General features: G+C 36.4%; 3 protein-coding genes across 21 annotated transcripts in view; 2 read left to right on the forward strand and 1 right to left on the reverse strand.

Annotated features, from left to right (window-relative positions):
- Nucleotides 1-5,480, forward strand: part of LOC127508683 (polymeric immunoglobulin receptor-like) — a 69,368-nt gene extending 63,888 nt beyond the window's left edge. For 9 of the 15 annotated variants that reach the window (XM_051886823.1, XM_051886826.1, XM_051886831.1 and 6 more), the window contains exons 4-8: nt 3,650-3,694; nt 3,896-3,970; nt 4,419-4,486; nt 4,638-4,697; nt 4,788-5,480. In XM_051886823.1, the coding sequence (XP_051742783.1) occupies nt 3,650-3,694; nt 3,896-3,970; nt 4,419-4,486; nt 4,638-4,697; nt 4,788-4,892 (353 nt within the window). In that variant the 3' untranslated portion in view covers nt 4,893-5,480. The remainder of the gene's footprint in view (nt 1-3,649; nt 3,695-3,895; nt 3,971-4,418; nt 4,487-4,637; nt 4,698-4,787) is intronic. The other 6 variants (XM_051886833.1, XM_051886834.1, XM_051886835.1 and 3 more) reach the window with 3 other exon arrangements.
- tmem98 (transmembrane protein 98) overlaps nt 1-11,833 on the forward strand; it is a 35,866-nt gene extending 24,033 nt beyond the window's left edge. Inside the window, exons 1-7 of one of the 2 annotated variants that reach the window (XM_051886844.1) lie at nt 5,653-5,820; nt 7,732-7,936; nt 8,081-8,212; nt 8,309-8,342; nt 9,954-10,069; nt 10,138-10,197; nt 10,909-11,833. In XM_051886844.1, coding sequence (XP_051742804.1) covers nt 7,806-7,936; nt 8,081-8,212; nt 8,309-8,342; nt 9,954-10,069; nt 10,138-10,197; nt 10,909-11,098 — 663 coding nt within the window. In that variant the 5' untranslated portion in view covers nt 5,653-5,820; nt 7,732-7,805 and the 3' untranslated portion in view covers nt 11,099-11,833. Of the gene's footprint in view, nt 1-5,652; nt 5,821-7,731; nt 7,937-8,080; nt 8,213-8,308; nt 8,343-9,953; nt 10,070-10,137; nt 10,198-10,908 lie in introns of those variants that run through there. The other variant, XM_051886845.1, reaches the window with a different exon arrangement.
- Nucleotides 11,834-12,968: 1,135 nt separating this feature from the next.
- svilc (supervillin c) overlaps nt 12,969-17,458 on the reverse strand; it is a 31,820-nt gene continuing 27,330 nt past the window's right edge. For all 4 annotated transcript variants that reach the window (XM_051886821.1, XM_051886820.1, XM_051886819.1 and 1 more), the window contains 8 exons: nt 16,381-16,587; nt 16,088-16,295; nt 15,845-15,978; nt 15,578-15,733; nt 14,973-15,101; nt 14,761-14,873; nt 14,499-14,654; nt 12,969-13,491 (listed from right to left, as the gene is read on the reverse strand). In XM_051886821.1, the coding sequence (XP_051742781.1) occupies nt 13,405-13,491; nt 14,499-14,654; nt 14,761-14,873; nt 14,973-15,101; nt 15,578-15,733; nt 15,845-15,978; nt 16,088-16,295; nt 16,381-16,587 (1,190 nt within the window). In that variant the 3' untranslated portion in view covers nt 12,969-13,404. The remainder of the gene's footprint in view (nt 13,492-14,498; nt 14,655-14,760; nt 14,874-14,972; nt 15,102-15,577; nt 15,734-15,844; nt 15,979-16,087; nt 16,296-16,380; nt 16,588-17,458) is intronic.

Raw genomic sequence — 17,458 nt, forward strand, 5'->3', positions numbered from 1 at the left:
ACTGCAAATTTAAAAAATACAGTAGGCCTAAAGGTGATGATACACGTGGCAACTTTTTGAGCAATGTTGCCGAGCAACGTTGCTTTGGCACTTTCCCACTGAGAATGAGCAACAAATTTATATCTGGATTCGTTAGATCGGTCGTGGGCAATTTTTTGAGATCCTCCAATCAGAATGTTAGTGGCCGATCACGTGACCGGTTCGGAGATTTCAGAAAAAATTCAAACAAGATGGCGGCCTCTCAGCGGCAGTGGAGCGGAGAAAAGGAGTGTGAACTTATATCTTTTTACGCTAGTAAGTTGTCATGCGTCAACCCAAAACAGGGAATTTACCTCATATATTGCTTAAAATACCAACAACTGTCCAAATGTAATGCATGTAAGCTGTAATTAAGCCATTGAATGTTTTCAGTTAAATACTAAAAAGACGGGATTTGTTTATCGTCTGTAGGGCGCATGGCACATGAATGTGGCTTTTGATGCGATCGACACGGGTTCGAATCCGCCTTTTGCTGAACTCGCTCTTCTCCCTTTTCCTATCACAAATCAGATCGGAAAGGCATTTATTTTTAATAAAAATTAAGAAAATATTTGAAAAGTTGAAATAAAGTGCCTAACAAGTGTTTATAATAAAGTATTTATTGGGTTGGCAATAGATTTGCTCCTCTCTGATTAGTTGCTGCCAACTGTCCGTTGCCCTAATTAGTTGCCCTGTGTCTCGCAGGTTGCCCATTGACGGCAACATTGCTCAAAAAGTTGCCACGTGTATCATCACCTTAAATCTCTGTATGTGGTGTTTGACGTCACAGAAAATTCCCATGATGCAAAGGGAATCACAGTTACTTACTGTAAAGAGAAATAGCAGTATAATACTGGGTGATATATAGTAAATAACTGTAGAAATTACAGAAATGTCTAACAGTCAAAGGCCACGTTCACCCAGCAGCAGAATACGATTGTCAGTCCTGTATTTGAGCCCTTAATACAGTTACGTTCGCATACAGTATGGTTATTTACGGGTGTGACAACCGCATTCTATAACCGAACTCACACCCGTAAATTTTCAGGACTCACAACCGCATTCTCAGAAAATCCGCGCTGTGTGAACGGAACAGGACTGGACAACTAGTTGTCTGTCAGAGAGAGATGCTCTTTTAAGGTGTTTTGTGTGTGGTTTCTCTTTCGGTAACTTACTGCGACAGAGATGTGAGCTGTGTGTAAAGCCCGGGATACACTGCACGATTTTTGCAATCCTTTAAGATCATTACAAATCACACTGTGCGACATGGATCCAATTGAACTCGGGCACGACATGCATGTAGACTGTACGATAATGACACCTGTTGACTCGTAGGCAATAAAACAAATAAAAGTTGATTAAAAGAATTTTTAAAAGAATAAAACGTCATCAGCATGCGCTAGTGGTTAAAAAAAATACCATGTTGAATCACACTTTGGCAGTTGTAATTTTTATGTGTGTTGAAAATAAAAAGAAAGCTGCAAAAGAAGAAGAGAAAAGAGTTTGAGCAGTTTTAAGTTTTAGCGCCATGTCGTGTTGATTTCATGTTGCATTTTCATTGGCTGGTCAGTAGACGTGGCTCGTAGCAGCAAACAAGTTCAAACAAAAGTGCGTTGATCAGGCTGAATTTCGGACACTGTCAGAAAACTATTGTAGGCTATCTTTGGTCGCAAGACCGGGAAAACGGCCGTCTTTTAACCTCTCTCACTGTATGACATAGAACCACTGATTAAGAGCCACGATCACAGAAATCACCACGATTGTTTCACGATGGCAATCTTTCGTCTGGGACAGCCAAAAATCATGCAGTGTATCCCAGTAGATCCAGTCACTGTTCTCCACCGGAGCGGCTCCCGTCAGTTTTGTGTTTCTTTTCCAAATTCAAATGCCGCAAAGGACGTAACATGCGTAACATGTGCAACAGTTAGGTTAATGAAGTTTTGATGGATGAACTCGCGGTTCAATTACTCTCGTCATATCAAAAGTGATAATACTTTTCAGTTTTATGGTCGTCGCCATATTTAATATTACGTTGGTCACTGTCGTTATGGTTACTAGTAAGAGAATATACAGGCTTGACACGTTCATACAGACAGGGTTCGAGACGCAACTGTAAGTTCTATGTGAACGGGACATTTCGAGACTCACACCTGTAAGTAAATGCGATTGTCAATCCCAAAAACAGACAGTGAACGTAGCCAAAGACATTTATTAACTTGCAATGTTTCGACCACAAGGTCTTCATCAGGCAAGCCGATTCTTTTGTATTTTAGCTAAGGTTAATTTTTGATTGAGCACCTGTCTGAGTTATTTTGGATGTGCACATACTACTTTGAACTCTCTTGTCTGTTTGATACACCCATCTGAGGTTTTGGAGTCTTTACTAATGAGCTGATGAGTTGAATCAGGTGTTTTAATTAAGTGGACACCTAAAATGTGCAGTGCTGGTGGTACTCCCGGACCAGGGTTCAGAAACACTGATTTAGATGAGTAGAGTGAATTTTAATTTAAACTGAATATTTGTCATATAGTTATACAGCCTCTGACACCCTGAGCAGAACTTAAAGCTCAGATTGAGTCTGTTATCATGTGACTTGTGAAACTTTATTTCATTTTTAAGCATGTTGAATTATTATTCAATGATGGTGTAATAAAACTTTTCTTCCTGATGTTAATCTCTAAATCTAACATTTATCAGTTCTGAAAGAAACTCTCTCTGTCTGCAGGTTGTCAACTTTCAAGTCATGGACAGTCTGAAGAAGTAACAGGTTACACAGGTGGATCAGTCCTGCTGCCCTGCTCCTGTACTGACCCTCAATCTACAGTAAAGACATTCACCTGGTATTACACAACAGGATGGATTAAAGTTTTTGAAGATGAAAAATTTAAGGGCAGACTGAAGCTGTTTAAAGAAAGTTCTCCAGCAAATCTGTCTCTGCTCATTTCTGACCTCAGAAAGAAGGATGAAGGGTTATATAGGTGTGAGACTTCAGACACAAATTATAAAGACATTACGGTAAAGATAAAAGGTAAATGGAATATTTTTGTATGAAACCCGTATCTCTCAAAATGCAGCATATGTTTTCTTCTTTCAGTAAAGTGCAGTGTAAATGTAAATGTCAGTAACTGTTGTGAATGTGTTGTCAGGGTGTGATCTGGACCAGAATAAACAGACGGTCACGGTGACGGGACACTCGGGAGAGTCTGTAGTTTTGCCCTGTTCCTGTACTGAACTACAGGACAAACCTCCACAACTTACATGGACATATACTCCACTAAACACAAAACAAAACCTGAAGAAATTTATCCAAATGAACAGAGTGAGAGACACAGAGGTAGAGTCAAACTGTTGAATGAAACCTCTCCAGGAAATCTCTCTCTACTCATATCAGACCTGAACACAGAAGATCAGGGAGAATATCATTGCTCTGTGCTTCAACAACAACACGTCAACATCAGACTCAGTGTTCAAGGTCATTTTCTTCTGTGCTGTTGCTTCGTTACTGTATTAATATTGTTCATAAAAAGCTGTTGAAAATAACAAAGTTCTAATAATATATCCTCTGTTGTTTATCTGATGGCTGGCATTTTTGTTCATGCAATAACCTTATAACCTAACTAACCCTTACAGAAGAACAAATTGAAAATCCAATTGAAGATCCAGACAACAAAAAACGTACGTAACCGCCTCAATGCTTTAAATATCATTTTCTTTTTTAACTTTTTTGGTATTTTTGCCTGTTTTCTCAAAGTGTCTACATAGTATTTTTAAGGTGTGTGTGTGTGTGTGTGTGTGTGTGTGTGTGTGTGTGTGTGTGTGTGTGTGTGTGTGTGTGTGTGTGTGTGAGAGAGTTTTTTTTTTCTTTTTTTTTTTCAGTCTTCATTTTGCTGTCAGTGCTTCCAGTAGTAATGTTACTAGCAGTACTGGCACTGATCTACTGGAAATGCAGAGGTACACAATCTCTTTCTCTCTCTCTCTCTCTCTCTCTCTCTCTCTCTCTCTCTCTCTCTCTCACACACACACACACACACACACACACACACACACACACACAGTACACGTGTTGGTAATAGTACAAATTGGTTTAAGACTGGCCTCAAAAACCTTTTGATTTTTTAAAATAATGTTAAAATGATTTACTTATCACATGGCATTTGATGTTTTTCAGCACAAATTTAAAGTGAAAAGTTTTATATTTTATTTTAAATTTTATATACTATCTTTGAACTAATATGAAATATTAAAAGTAAAATACATATGTCAAAAGGATGTAAAATGTAGAACTTTAAGCTTCAATTATTATAAACTCACCTCCATCATTTTTTTAGCCACACCATCATTAAATTGGTGATTTGTCTGATATTTCACACCAATTTGGCTAAGATTTGTTCATTTCTAGGAAGGAGAGATGTCAAAAAGATGACCAATGATGGACTTGTGCTAGTGTGTAATGAAAATGAGAATCAGGTGAGCACAAATTCTCTGTAACTCATTCAGATAACTATTTAATATGTAGATACTGTACATGTCATGCGTGTGAGTATGTATTTACTAGCTGAATGAAATAAAGAGCAGCATCTGTATGTGTGTGTTCTGATCATGATGTCTCTTTATTTAGGCTGATGTAATTCCTGATAGCTTAACTCAAGGACAAAACTTAAAACAAGATCAAAATGAGGTCAGGCAGAGTGTATTATGTGTATGTGCATAAATGAATATGTAGCTACATGTAGGTATTTTTTAACTAAATCTTATCTCCTCTCTCCAGGATGAGGTGACGTACACTTCTGTTGTCCATGTCAAGACTTCTGCCAAACCAGCTGACAAACAGACCGTCATGGAAGAGCACTCTGAGTATGCCAGCATCAAATGAAGTCAAAATATACAACTTTCATTTCATATTATTGTAAACAGATTAAACTTTGTGACTGTAATGTGATATTTTACCATATGTGTCATGCAGATTATTTTACTTTTTACTTTATATTACTTATATTAGGCTATGGGATGGATTAGTGGTGTAGTTGCCTAGCAAAGTGTATGTTTTTAAATGTTAAAAATTCAGCCATTTGTGACTTTAACTTCCACACAAATGTCCTTCTCACGAATTTGGACCAATGACATTGTTAAAAAAAAAATTGTTGCATAAACTGGACATTGTGAATTGCTAATGTCTCAAGATTCTCATATTAACATGCAGCTTGCACATGAGTGAAAGAAACAATATATACATAGCCTATGTTAAAGTGCTAACTTAAATAATGTGGTTAGCTTCTTGTGCTTTTTAAATGTAGAGATGAAGTTAGCTTGTTCTCTCCTAGAAGAGCTGTGAAATGGCATAATTCTCTCTGTTCGTCGTGCTTGGACCATTTAAAATTCAGTGTTTCTGTTGTGCATTCAAAATGTCCATTTACAAAGCAAATGACTGCGGAATCTTTTTAATAAAAGTTGAGTGATTGAATGACTTAGTTCGTTGTCACTTTCTCACACACACGTGCTTTAAAAACTGTATATCCACCGTACCATAGTGCAAAGCGCGCCGAACTGCCCCCAGGTATTGCTCATGCGCAATATGGAAAAACCCGCATGGGCTCGACAACACAAGGCTCGTGAATGACACCTGGTGGCTCAAAATAGCTGACGTCTGTGGATGTAAGCGCGCGACTCGGGCAGGAGCGAAGTTCACAGCGCAGCTCTGCTGCGCGCTCCCGCGCTGGAGATCTCCGTGCCGTCTCCGCCTGTTCAGCCCAAACGCGCTTTGTTTCGTGGGACAAACGCCATAAAATGGAAAAGATATATAGGTAAGATCATAAAATACAACTAAAATAGCAAATGACTGTATAATTGACCTATGTGAATACTTAAGCGATTTGTAACTTACTGTGATAACGTTAAAAAAATTAAGTGAGTCAAAAGTGACAGACAGAAAACAGGCTTTCGTTTTTCTTTTGTTTGAATTTAATGATATTTAAATTAAATAACACTAACTTATAAGCATATCAGTTTGACTTTCCTTGTGTTCGGCTGTTAGCTGATTTGGTCAGAATAGAGCTTTCTTTGTTTCAGTGCAGATGTGTGAATATGCAGTAGCTTTAAAAGTGATTGTTTTATTTTTTTATTATTATTATTTTTTATTTTTTATTTTAATGACTTACAATATTAGCTTTTCATCAACTGCAGTTCCTTCACGAGCATCAGTTTGGGAAACACTGACGTAATGTAATGTTTAATGCACTTCATGTCGTTGATAACAAAAATATGTAATATAATTTCGTTCTCTTTGTATTTTTATATCAATATGGTATATCAATATATTATATCAATAAGATTTTCCTATTCAAATCAATGTGATAAACAAATTAGGTCAAAAGTAATCTAAAAGTAGTCTGATTGTATTACCTAAAATATGTAATAATTTTAATCATGTAATTTGTAATCAGTTACAGACTACAATTTGTAAATAATCTACCAAGCTGTTCTTTGTATTTACATTCATTTCTTTATTAATTGCTTTACTTGGGCTGCATGAACTCGAGTCTGCATGGATATCAAAATAATGGCTATGTATCTATAACTAAAGACCAGCTTCCTTAGCAAGGCAATGTTTTTCTCTGTTTCCTTTCACATGGTGTAAAATTTGTGATAACATAACTGTTTTTGTGTCCCCAAAATACATTGTATTCATCAAAACCGTAAAGGTTAATCCAGTGTCTCTGAACGCCTGGGTGAATTTGAATAAGAGCCTATGGAGAGTGCACAGTATGATACGGCCAGGAGAGTTCAAATTAATCCGATTAGGGAATTACAGCATTCCAAAACACAATTTCACATAATCATCTTGATCGAAATACTACTTCTCATGTGTTGTAACTGCTGCTCATGTTGAATAAGCATTGAATCGCTGAAAAGACAAAATGCTTTAAATGAACAATATTTCTCGGTTTGTTGTTTTTGGGATTAGAAGTGAAATAGAAAGCAAGTTTTCAAGACTGTTGGGATATAGGCCCAATTGTAATCCTAAAGCCATCTGTGTTCAAAAACATGTTTTTAAAAACAGGCTTTCCGTGCCTAAATTGAAATATCCAGCATTGCCTCTGGTTTTTACTAAAGGGCAAGGCAAACCCACCATACAGCATTAATGTCAGTGATACAGACACATGGTGCCAGACTAACACATATACAGTGTGAGCAGTTGATGACTGACTGATCAAAGGTCTGATAGGTGTGGCCCTTACAAAGACACAATCAGACACAGGTTCACAAAAACACTCATTCATTTTACATGCATAAACAGCTCTTAGACTGCTGTAAGCATCAGAGAGGCCATAGAGTGAGAGGATGAGACGACAGTCTGAATGAAGTTTTACATATTCAGTTGAAAAGAGTCTAGATAAGAGTGAAATGATCAAGATAAACGTATAAATCAAGTTGTTATCTCTGTATTTAGTGAAGCATAAGGAGAGTAAATGGGAGGAAATGTTTTCAAAAAGACATTGTTTACTCAACATGTTACACTATTACTAAAGTCTGTATGTAAATTGCTCCTTTATAGGCAACACAAGGATAAAACCAAGCTCTGATGGCTCTGTACTAGAAAATAAGTTTTAATATAAATTTTAGATAGATAGATAGATAGTTAGATAAGAGTTGTAGTAATTAAAAAGTTATTATTTTGATATGAAACACAAGTCTTCTTATATTTATTTCCTCAGAAACGTCTAGCTTTTGCAACTCCAAACTCCAGACAAGCATCTTTTGACAATCCTCGTTCATCATCACCACAAGCATGGAGACGGTGGTGATCGTGGCCATCGGTGTACTCGCCACCATCTTCTTGGCATCATTTGTGGCACTGGTGGTTGTGTGCCGCCATCGTTACTGCCACCCTCCGGACTTTCTGCACCAGTTTGATTCTAAGTATGTATTCTAAGTGTACACTACAGAATAAGACATGACCTCCTTCCCACATTCAGGATTAAGCAGGCATCACCATTTTGCTTTCCAACATTTCATTCTGAGACATGAAAAAACATCTACTCTTCTTTTTTTAATATATTTTAGGCCCACAGTGGATTTGATCGGAGCGATGGAGACTCAAAGTGAACCATCAGAGCTGGAGCTGGATGATGTTGTCATCACTAATCCTCATATTGAGGCCATGCTGGAGAACGAAGACTGGATCGAAGATGCCTCGTATGCCTTCTCTCCACATTCATGTTCACAACCATAATGTTTTTATTAATAATAATATTCTGTTGTTAACATATTACTGGTATCTCTTTCTCTCAGTGGTCTTGTGTCTCACTGCATTGCAATTCTGAAGGTAGATTTTGTGCTCAAATTTTAAGATCAAATACATGAACTCTATAAAATAATATAATTAATGTTTAAAGTAGGGATGGGCGTTTTTTCCGATTTTTTCGATTAATTCGAATTTATGTTTTGCCTCGATTTTATTATGTTTTGAATCGAGAAATCGCGATTTTGAATAAAAATGTTAGCAAGCATTCAATTAGACATGTTGACAATACAGCAATGATAACCGTATTAGGAGAAGGAAATGATCCGACCTCACGATGGCGCCGGCGCGCCTGATTAACCGCTCTCATGTGACGCTCTATGAACGGAGAAGACATCACTATTCTTAAGCGGCTGTTCATTCAGAAATCCGTTATTGCGTTATAAAAATGAGAGGCAGGCAGTGGAATGAGAAAAAAGTGCAAAGTTATTAAACGCGAGTTGAGCTTTTTTTTTTTTTTTTTAACTTGACCGCCGTGTTTTTACAATGCCGTTTCATGAGTGAGACGCTGCAAAAGACGCGAGACAAGTGCAACACCTAAATATGTCCGCCAAACATAAAAAAAAAGTACAAATAGCGCAATGGAATGCAAACAACTGTAAACCTGTTTGATATTTCATGTTTGCATGATGGTGACTGTTTTCTGTTTTTACAACGCATTTGCTGTTAATAGCCTATTACTGGTGTTATTTATTGCTATTTTTGGCTAAGAAATGTTTAGCATTTTCTTATTTTATATTGTTTCTGAGTAGGATGTGTTTAAGATAAATTTGTACAACATTTGTCTTCATATTTCAGGCATATTTCTGCAAAGATATTTAACAAATTGTTTTACATTTACACCATGTTGATCACTTCATGTGTGGTGCACTTGGAATGGAACTTTTTTTTAAACAGATTGTTAATAAAGAGAATGTTACTTAAATCATATTGTAGTTAAGTTAAGGTGACTAGTTAAACAGTTAAAAAAAAAATAAATAAATCGAAATCGTGAATCGGTCAATCGTTCTGAAAAATTAAGATTTTATTTGTTTGCCATATCGCCCAGCCCTAGTTTAAAGACATGGTTAATTTGGGGTCAGTAAGATTTTTTTTACATGTTTTTTAATGTTTTAGGTCTCTTATGCTCACCAAGGCTGCGTTTATTTTATCAAATAAAATAAAATAAGTAACATTGTGAAATATTTTTACAATTTCAAAATAACTGTTTTCCATTTTATTCCTGTGATCCAAGCTGAATTTTCAGCATCATTACTCCAGTCTTCAGTGTCACATGATCCTTCAGAAATCATTATAAACATTTCTGATTATTATCAATGTTAAAACAGTCGCTGCTGCTTAATATTTTTGTGGTAACTGTTTTTTTAAGATTCTTTGATGACTATAAAGTTCAAAAGAACAGAATTTATTTGAAATAGAGATCTTTTGTAACATTATAAATGCTCTACTGTCATATTTGATCAATCTAATGCATCCTTGCTAAATATAAATATTCATTTCTTTAAGAAATAATTTTTTAATTTTTAAAAAAAATCTCACTGACCACAAACATTTGAACAGTACTATAGTGTAAGTATAATTATACACAGAATTTTTCCTTTGGTTTAATTGAATGAGCGTCCTGGTTCTGTACAGATATGCCACACTCTCACCGAAAAGCTAGTCGCCATGACAATGGGCTCTGGAGCAAAGGTCAAAGCACCAGCCAGCCTGAATGACATCATCACCGTGGCCAAACGCATCAGCCCAAGGTAAACAGTTTGAGGAGTTGATATGACACATATGAGAGTGCTGATACTGACACTTTGTGCCATCACAGGGTGGATGACGTGGTTCGATCCATGTACCCTCCGCTGGACCCCATTCTTCTGGATGCCAGGTAACTTCATATGCTAGCAGGGTCAATTGTTTGTTTTAAGGGTTAGTTCACCCAAAAATGAAGATTCTGTCACCATTTACTCACCCTCATGTCGTTCCACACCCGTACGACTTTCATTCATCTTCAGAACACAAATGAAGATATTTTTGATGAAATCTGAGAGATTTCTGTCCCTCCATTGACAGCTCTGCAACTGACACTTTGACGCTTCAAAAAGTTCATAATGAGGTCGTAAAACTAATCCATATGAATTGAGCAGTTCAGTCTGAAGAGACACAATCATTTTATACACCGAAGAGAGTTAATTTAGGCTTTAATTCACATATAAACATTCATAAACACACACATTAGTTGTGGTAAACAGAAGCTCAAGCATGTTTGCTTGACGTGTGAGAACCAATGAGGTTCATTCTCGTGTTACGCAGCACGTTTGAGCTTCAGCAAGAGGTTTGTTCTCGCGCGTCAAGCAGGTTCAGTTGAGCTTCTGTTTGTGTTTGCTGATCAATGTTTGTGAATAAAAGCCTAAATTATGGAGTGACGGAAAGCTCTCAGATTTCATCAGAAATATCTTAATTTGTGTTCCAAAGGTCTTACGGGTGTGGAACGACATGAGGGTGAGTAATAAATGACAGAATTTTCATTTTTGGGTGAAGTTTCTTTAAGTTTCTGCAAAGAAGTGCATTGACTTTGCCAACTTGTTTTCTGGACCAGGGCCACAGCATTACTATTGTCGGTCAGTCACTTGGTACTGGTGACACGAAACGCCTGTCACATGTCTGGCAGCCTGGACTGGATTGACCAATCACTGCATGCAGCCGAGGATCACATGGTCGTGTTGAGAGAGGCGGCTTTAGCATCTGAACCAGAGAGAGGTTTGCCAGAGAGGGAGCAGTCAATCTGAATCACTCACAAGACTTTATATGTACACACACTATTATGTATGCACCTGTAAAGAGTATGTAATTTAGTGGACAAAACCTCAGCACATCCGTGCTATGAAAGAGAAAGGCACCTTAGCTTTCCAAATATTGTTTCTTTCTCTATTTCACTGTATATTTCATTTTATCTGTTACGTTCCAGTTTAACCTCTGGTGGTCATACTATCTGATATTTCCTCATGCTGGATTCAAATGTACAGTCAAACCAAAATTTATTCAAACTCCTTGAAAATTTAATTCATTAATACAGTTTATTCACTATAGTTTAAAAAAAATGGTAATAAAATATGACAAGATCTCAGAGTTAAACTGTGTCAGAAAAAATTAATCTTAATTATGTCAGATAACACTTCAGCAAAACATGGTCAGGTCAAAGTGTCTGAATAATTTTTGGTTCCATTTTGGTTCCATAAAATTTTTTTATCAGTTTCACTGGTAGTCCACTGTATGAAGAATTTTTGGGTATAATATGTCACAGTTTACTTTATTTTGCTATCCTCAATTACATAAATGAACTATAGCGTCCTGCACCCACTAGTAAAAAATATACCAAAAAATATCAAAAACGACTGAATAATTTTTGGTTTGACTGTATATAGTAGACAATCAAAAACATGAATGTATAAACCAAATCAAATATGCTAAATGGTATTGCTAAGTTTGTAAGCTAAACCTTTATATAAACAAAATAAGGTCTACCTTTTCTTTCACTTGTCTCATATTTAAGTCTACATGGTGTATTGTTTTAAAATAATACATGCTATGTTTTCACGCATTATTTACTCATTTTAATTATTAGCATAAACAGTCATTCGTATTTATTTATTTTTTCTCTCTCTCTAAAACATATAAGTTCTGGTTGATTTCCTTATTTCCAGTTCAGTCTCATTTGCAGATCAGTTTGTATATAGTCAATATATCAAACTCAACAAAAATAACATATAGTCATTATTCAATAGTAAATATTCACAATTTGAAGAGATATTTACATAATACAATCACATGTTATGTTGATATAATAATTTTGTATTAGATGGTATTTTTCTCTCATGGTGTATACACTACAGTTCAAAAGTTTGGTAAGATTTAAAAAAATATATCTCTTATTCTCACCAAGACTGATGATCAAAAATACAGTAAAAACAGTAATATTGTGAAATATTAGGACCATTTAAAATAACTGTTTTCTATTTTAATATATTTAATGCAGTAAAATAATGTAATTTATTCCTGTGATTTTTCAGGATTCTTTGATGAATAGAAAGTTCAAATGAACAGCATTAATTTGAAATAGAAATGTTTTATAACACTATGCATGTTTTTTCTGTCAATTTTGATAAATTTAATGCATCCTTGCTGAATTTATACATTTTAAAAAGAAAAAAAAAATCTTACTGACCCCAAACTTAAACAGTGTAACTAGCTGGATGTGAACAGTTATGCAGCAAGCAAAACTCACTCACACTCTTGTCCATCTGCTATCTAGACGTGGCCTGTAATTTTTCACTAGAGTCACATGAAGTCTAAATCCACACTAATTCCTTCCCTCAACCCCCCACTACACTTTACACTTTCAGGAGCCACACACACACACATACAGTATTCTGTAATTCATGTATTAAATACAGATATCAATCATATATTCAGTTTCAATAATAAGAATATATTTCATTTCATTCTGTTGTTGACTATCAGTATTTCCTCTTTTGATTCCTATTGCTGTGGTTTGGGATTTTTGCAATATTGTTACTGACATTTCTTGCTTGTTCCTCTATTTTGTCAATTCTTGTTGCATTTGAGATTTGTAAAGTTGAATAAAAGTTTCACACTGAAAAGATGTCATAACCTTTTTTATTTTAAAATAAACAGTACTAAATTCAACTGTAACTTCAGTAAAACAATCAGACCTTTATTCACATGTGCTACTTTGTGTAGAGAGGAGAGATAAAAGGCAGACAGGAATAGATAAAGAAAGAGGGAAGAGAAACAGCTGCAATGGAGGGTGGGGAGGAAGAAAGAAAAACATGGAAGCTATTTCTCAAAGTCATAGTTAACGGTTTTGTCTAGCTTTTGAGCAGAAAGCTTTTGGCCAAAATGAGCGCTGGACATTAAGAAGCAGCAGACTGAAGAGAAGCAGACCAAAAGACACTCACTGTTAAACACACTCACAGTTACACTGTACACATGACCGCCATCAAGAACATGTCCAAACATATCTTGTTAAAATATTGCTTCCTGTTGAGCCTATAGGTCACAGAGCTGCTGACACTCAGTAAAGTCCTTTGCTTTTCTTCAGGTCCATTTTTTGTAAATCTGACAGACAGTTGTAGTCATTCCATGTCATTCCTAAAGCAGCCTAAAACAAACAAACAGGGCAGTTACTTCAACCTTTCCCTGATTTTTTTTTTTTTCCTTCAAGAAGATAGTAAAATGACCTGTTAGACTTAATAGTTTACTTGATATTAGCCTCTATTTTATTAATCAGGTGAGCATTAATTTGATTGGCTTACTTTAAAGGCCACACTTTTTTTTCATTCTGCCTGGAAACCAAGTTATTTATAAAATTTTAGTTTTATAAGACTTTAGTTTGTAGTTAACTAGACATCCACATATATATTCTGCTTTATTTTCTGAAATATACTACTGTTCAAACATTTGGGGTCAGTAAGTTTTTTTTTTTTTTTTTAAGAAATGTATACTTTTTATTTATCAAGGATGCATTAAATTGATCAAAAGTGACAGTAAAGACATTTATAATGTTACAAAAGATTTCTATTTCAAATGAATGCTGTTCTTTTGAACTTTCTATTCATCAAAAAAACCCTAAAAAAAATCATCACGGTTTCCACAGAAGTATTAAGCAGTGCAACTGTTTTCAACATTGATAATAAGAAATGTTTCTTAAGCAGTATTTCACAATATTACTGTTTTTACTGTATTTTTAAGCAAATAAATTCAGCCTTGGTGAGCATAAAAGATTTTCAAAAGTATAAAAAAAAAAAAAAACTTACTGAGCCCAAACTTTTGAATAGTTGTATATGTCTGTAAAATAATTTATTAAATTAATTAAATAACTAAATATTTAATTGTTTTAAATGATTATTTATTAAATATGTAAACAAATATATATATATATATATATATATATATATATATATTTAAAATAAAACCACCCTTAAATGACATTAAAAAAATCAAAGGTTTGGCAACGCAAGACTCACTTGATATAAATTAAATATGCATATAAAATACAATTTTAGATTCAAAATGCAGTGTAAAAATAACTGATGACAAAAAAAGCTGCTATTGCGATACTTTCAAAGCTCAACCATATTGTATCTATATTATGCTTTAGTGTTAGACCTTGAAATCGTGCTGAGAGAGGTAGTTCTCCAGGTGTAAAGGATCCACTCCCTCAGGTAAAGGTCTCTTGAGCAGATCCTTAAGGGGAAACTGGGTCTTATTCAGGGCAGCTAGAGCATCCTGCACCAAAGTCAGCTTTTTGCACACTGTGCAGTCCTGGAAGAAAACACAAACAAATATTTAAATGAGACTTTAGTGTAAATCATATAAGCACTCACTCATGTACAGTATATGATGATGATGATGATTTGTCCTCACTCACCTGTACTCCCTGTGTCAGTCTCATCTCCCATGAAGGGAATATATTAGTAAAGGTGAGAGGCTCTGCTCCTTCATCAATAAGGTACGCCATGGGAGGCCGTCTGGGATTTCTCTCTGAACACAAAACACAAAAAACAGCTTACAAAACAGAAACAGAAGGCTATTGAACAGCATCTGTGCTCCCTTATATCTTTTCGCCCAATCCAAACTCACCTTTGCAGTACTGTAAGACAGTCTCCATGGCGCACTTCTTCTCTTTGTCCCAGTGGGGGTGCTGTGAGACTGAAGCTTCACAACTTTGCCATAAATACACCTCCAGATAGTTATCCAGCAGGAAGAGTGCTGCCGAGAGAATGTTACAACACCACAGCAGTGTGAGGAAAAAAATAATGCATATTACATTCTGTTTGTCAGGGAACACCAAAGTTATTTGTATTTGTATCTTATTACACAGCTCTGTGGAATACTTGATTCTGATTGGCCAATCGCGCCATCCAGCGGTATGTAATGCTGCCTTCACATGCTCTCGGAATTATCGGAAATACTAGTTTAAAAATTGCAAATGAACGCCCTCCAATTTCGAAAGTTAAATGCGATGAGCTCGTAATCACGACTTCAGAATTGGGAATTATCAAATTTCCGATAGCACGTGAAGGCAGCATTATTCCCCGATAACAACCGCCAAAAACAGATAACACAGGCTCATCAACAAAACATTACTTTAACTCTGCGTTACAAGTTATCCTGTGGTTCAGTGAAGTGTGAAAAGCCTTTATGTGCACTTGTGTTTCTGTGTATGTGAACTTGCTTGCTCTCACCTGGATGTGGCACAGCATATAACTTATCCTGGAAGAAAGGCATTGCTGTAATTACTCCATTAACATGGGAGGGGCTAATGAGCTCCACCCCTTTGAAAGTTCCTGATTGGGCACTCATGTGAAAAAGGCGGGGGGTAAAGTTAAATTTACCAGGATCTGAAAGGAATACAAAGTATAGAACATCTCTTGTGAAAAATGGTTGCAAATGTTCATTGCATGACAGAGAAAGTTCACACATGATTGAACATGATTTGTTATACATCACACCTTGTAGCATGCAGTCATATGACTTCCTGTCCTGTGGTCCAATAGCATTCCAGAATTCTGTGGGCTCTTTCCCCTCCTCCACTTCCTGGACATTCATAAAGCTGCCAGTTCTCAGACTCAGCTCAGGTGGGCACCTATTCATCACAATCAATCACATCGATCACAATCTGGCAATGTGCATCATTCATCGTGTTTCATGTGTTTATATGATACTTTATACATAATGTTAAAGGTGTGGCTCACATCTGTGTGAGGCGTTGGACGGTCTGCTTGGCCACCTGACGTGCTTTGCTGTGAGCTTTGCAGCCATGCCACAGGTAGATCGCCCCCTGCTGGCTGTTCAGCAAGACCAATGAGCCACGAGACCTCAGACTGGAGCAGGAGCATGGTACCTCCAACAGACTGCCCTCCACAGACACATCACCCCTCACACAGAACAGACGCCAGCCTCCTGAAACACATACCAAACCTACATTGTCAGATGGAATAAGTGGATCCATAGTAGGGAAGAGTATTAGAGTTTGCAATGACCAGACCTGTGTCTCTGCTGTGTTTTCTATAAATCACCATTCCTCCCTGGAACAGCTGCAGAAAACAGGGTGGCTCCTCCCCTTCTGTTACAAACACCTGAGAACTACACTGATTGGTCAGCGCTGGTGACAGTTCCCGCCCACTGGTATTGGAGTGCCGCCCCTTCCAGATGAAAAGAGCAGAGCGTTCCTGACCTCTTGCCATCTGATCCCCTGTGAAATAATAGGAGAATAAATGCATTTAAATTCTCAAACTTATTCATTTTCAAAAATTTTATCATATATATATAGTTTTACATGTGTTAGTTCTTGTTTCCTTAGTCCCTGTTTATTAGTTGCCATGATTTCTAGGTAAGTTGTTTCTTTGTCCGTTCTCCTTTCCGTTTAGTTGGTTGATTTACTCCTGTGTTTTTCTTGTGTTCCAGGGGGGAATTTCAGAAAGGTAAACTTACAGTCGCATATACCCTGAACTCTCAGTTGATTAACCCAAACCTTGCTTGCTCAAGGTATGCAGGTTCCAAAACCACGGTGTGGAGTAAGATCAGTCAACTCAGAGTATGAAACTCATAGTTAACGATGACCACACAAAAACATTCTCAACAGAGCGCCAAATTCAGGAGTCACCATGAAAACAGGAGCTAAGAAGTAACGTGCCATACTTTCTCTTTTGTTTAATGGTGATTTATATTCTTAGTGCATATCGCCACCTTTTGAGTACAGATCCACAATGCGAGATGAGGATAAAAGAAATAAATTAGAGCACAATAAACATGGCTTTATTTAATATTATTGAGCAAAAAATGTCACGCCCACTGGAGCCTCGTCAGTAGGGCAATAATCCGGAGCAGGTTATCTTCTGAGAAGCTGCTATAGCTACTTACATACAAAGTTCCTCAGATTTTGGAACCGAAAGTTGAGGTTATCAGCTTACTCTGAGTAAACATACCCAGGTAAGTCATATAATTTGCTTTCTTGAATACCCTGCTTGTCTGTTATTTTGTTTGTATTGTTAATAAACATTACTGCTGCAATTAGATCCTGCCTCAACATCTCATATTGCTGCAACTGACTGTGACAACGAGAC

The sequence above is a fragment of the Ctenopharyngodon idella genome, chromosome 3 (genome assembly GCF_019924925.1).
Source record: "Ctenopharyngodon idella isolate HZGC_01 chromosome 3, HZGC01, whole genome shotgun sequence".
Taxonomy (NCBI): domain Eukaryota; kingdom Metazoa; phylum Chordata; class Actinopteri; order Cypriniformes; family Xenocyprididae; genus Ctenopharyngodon; species Ctenopharyngodon idella.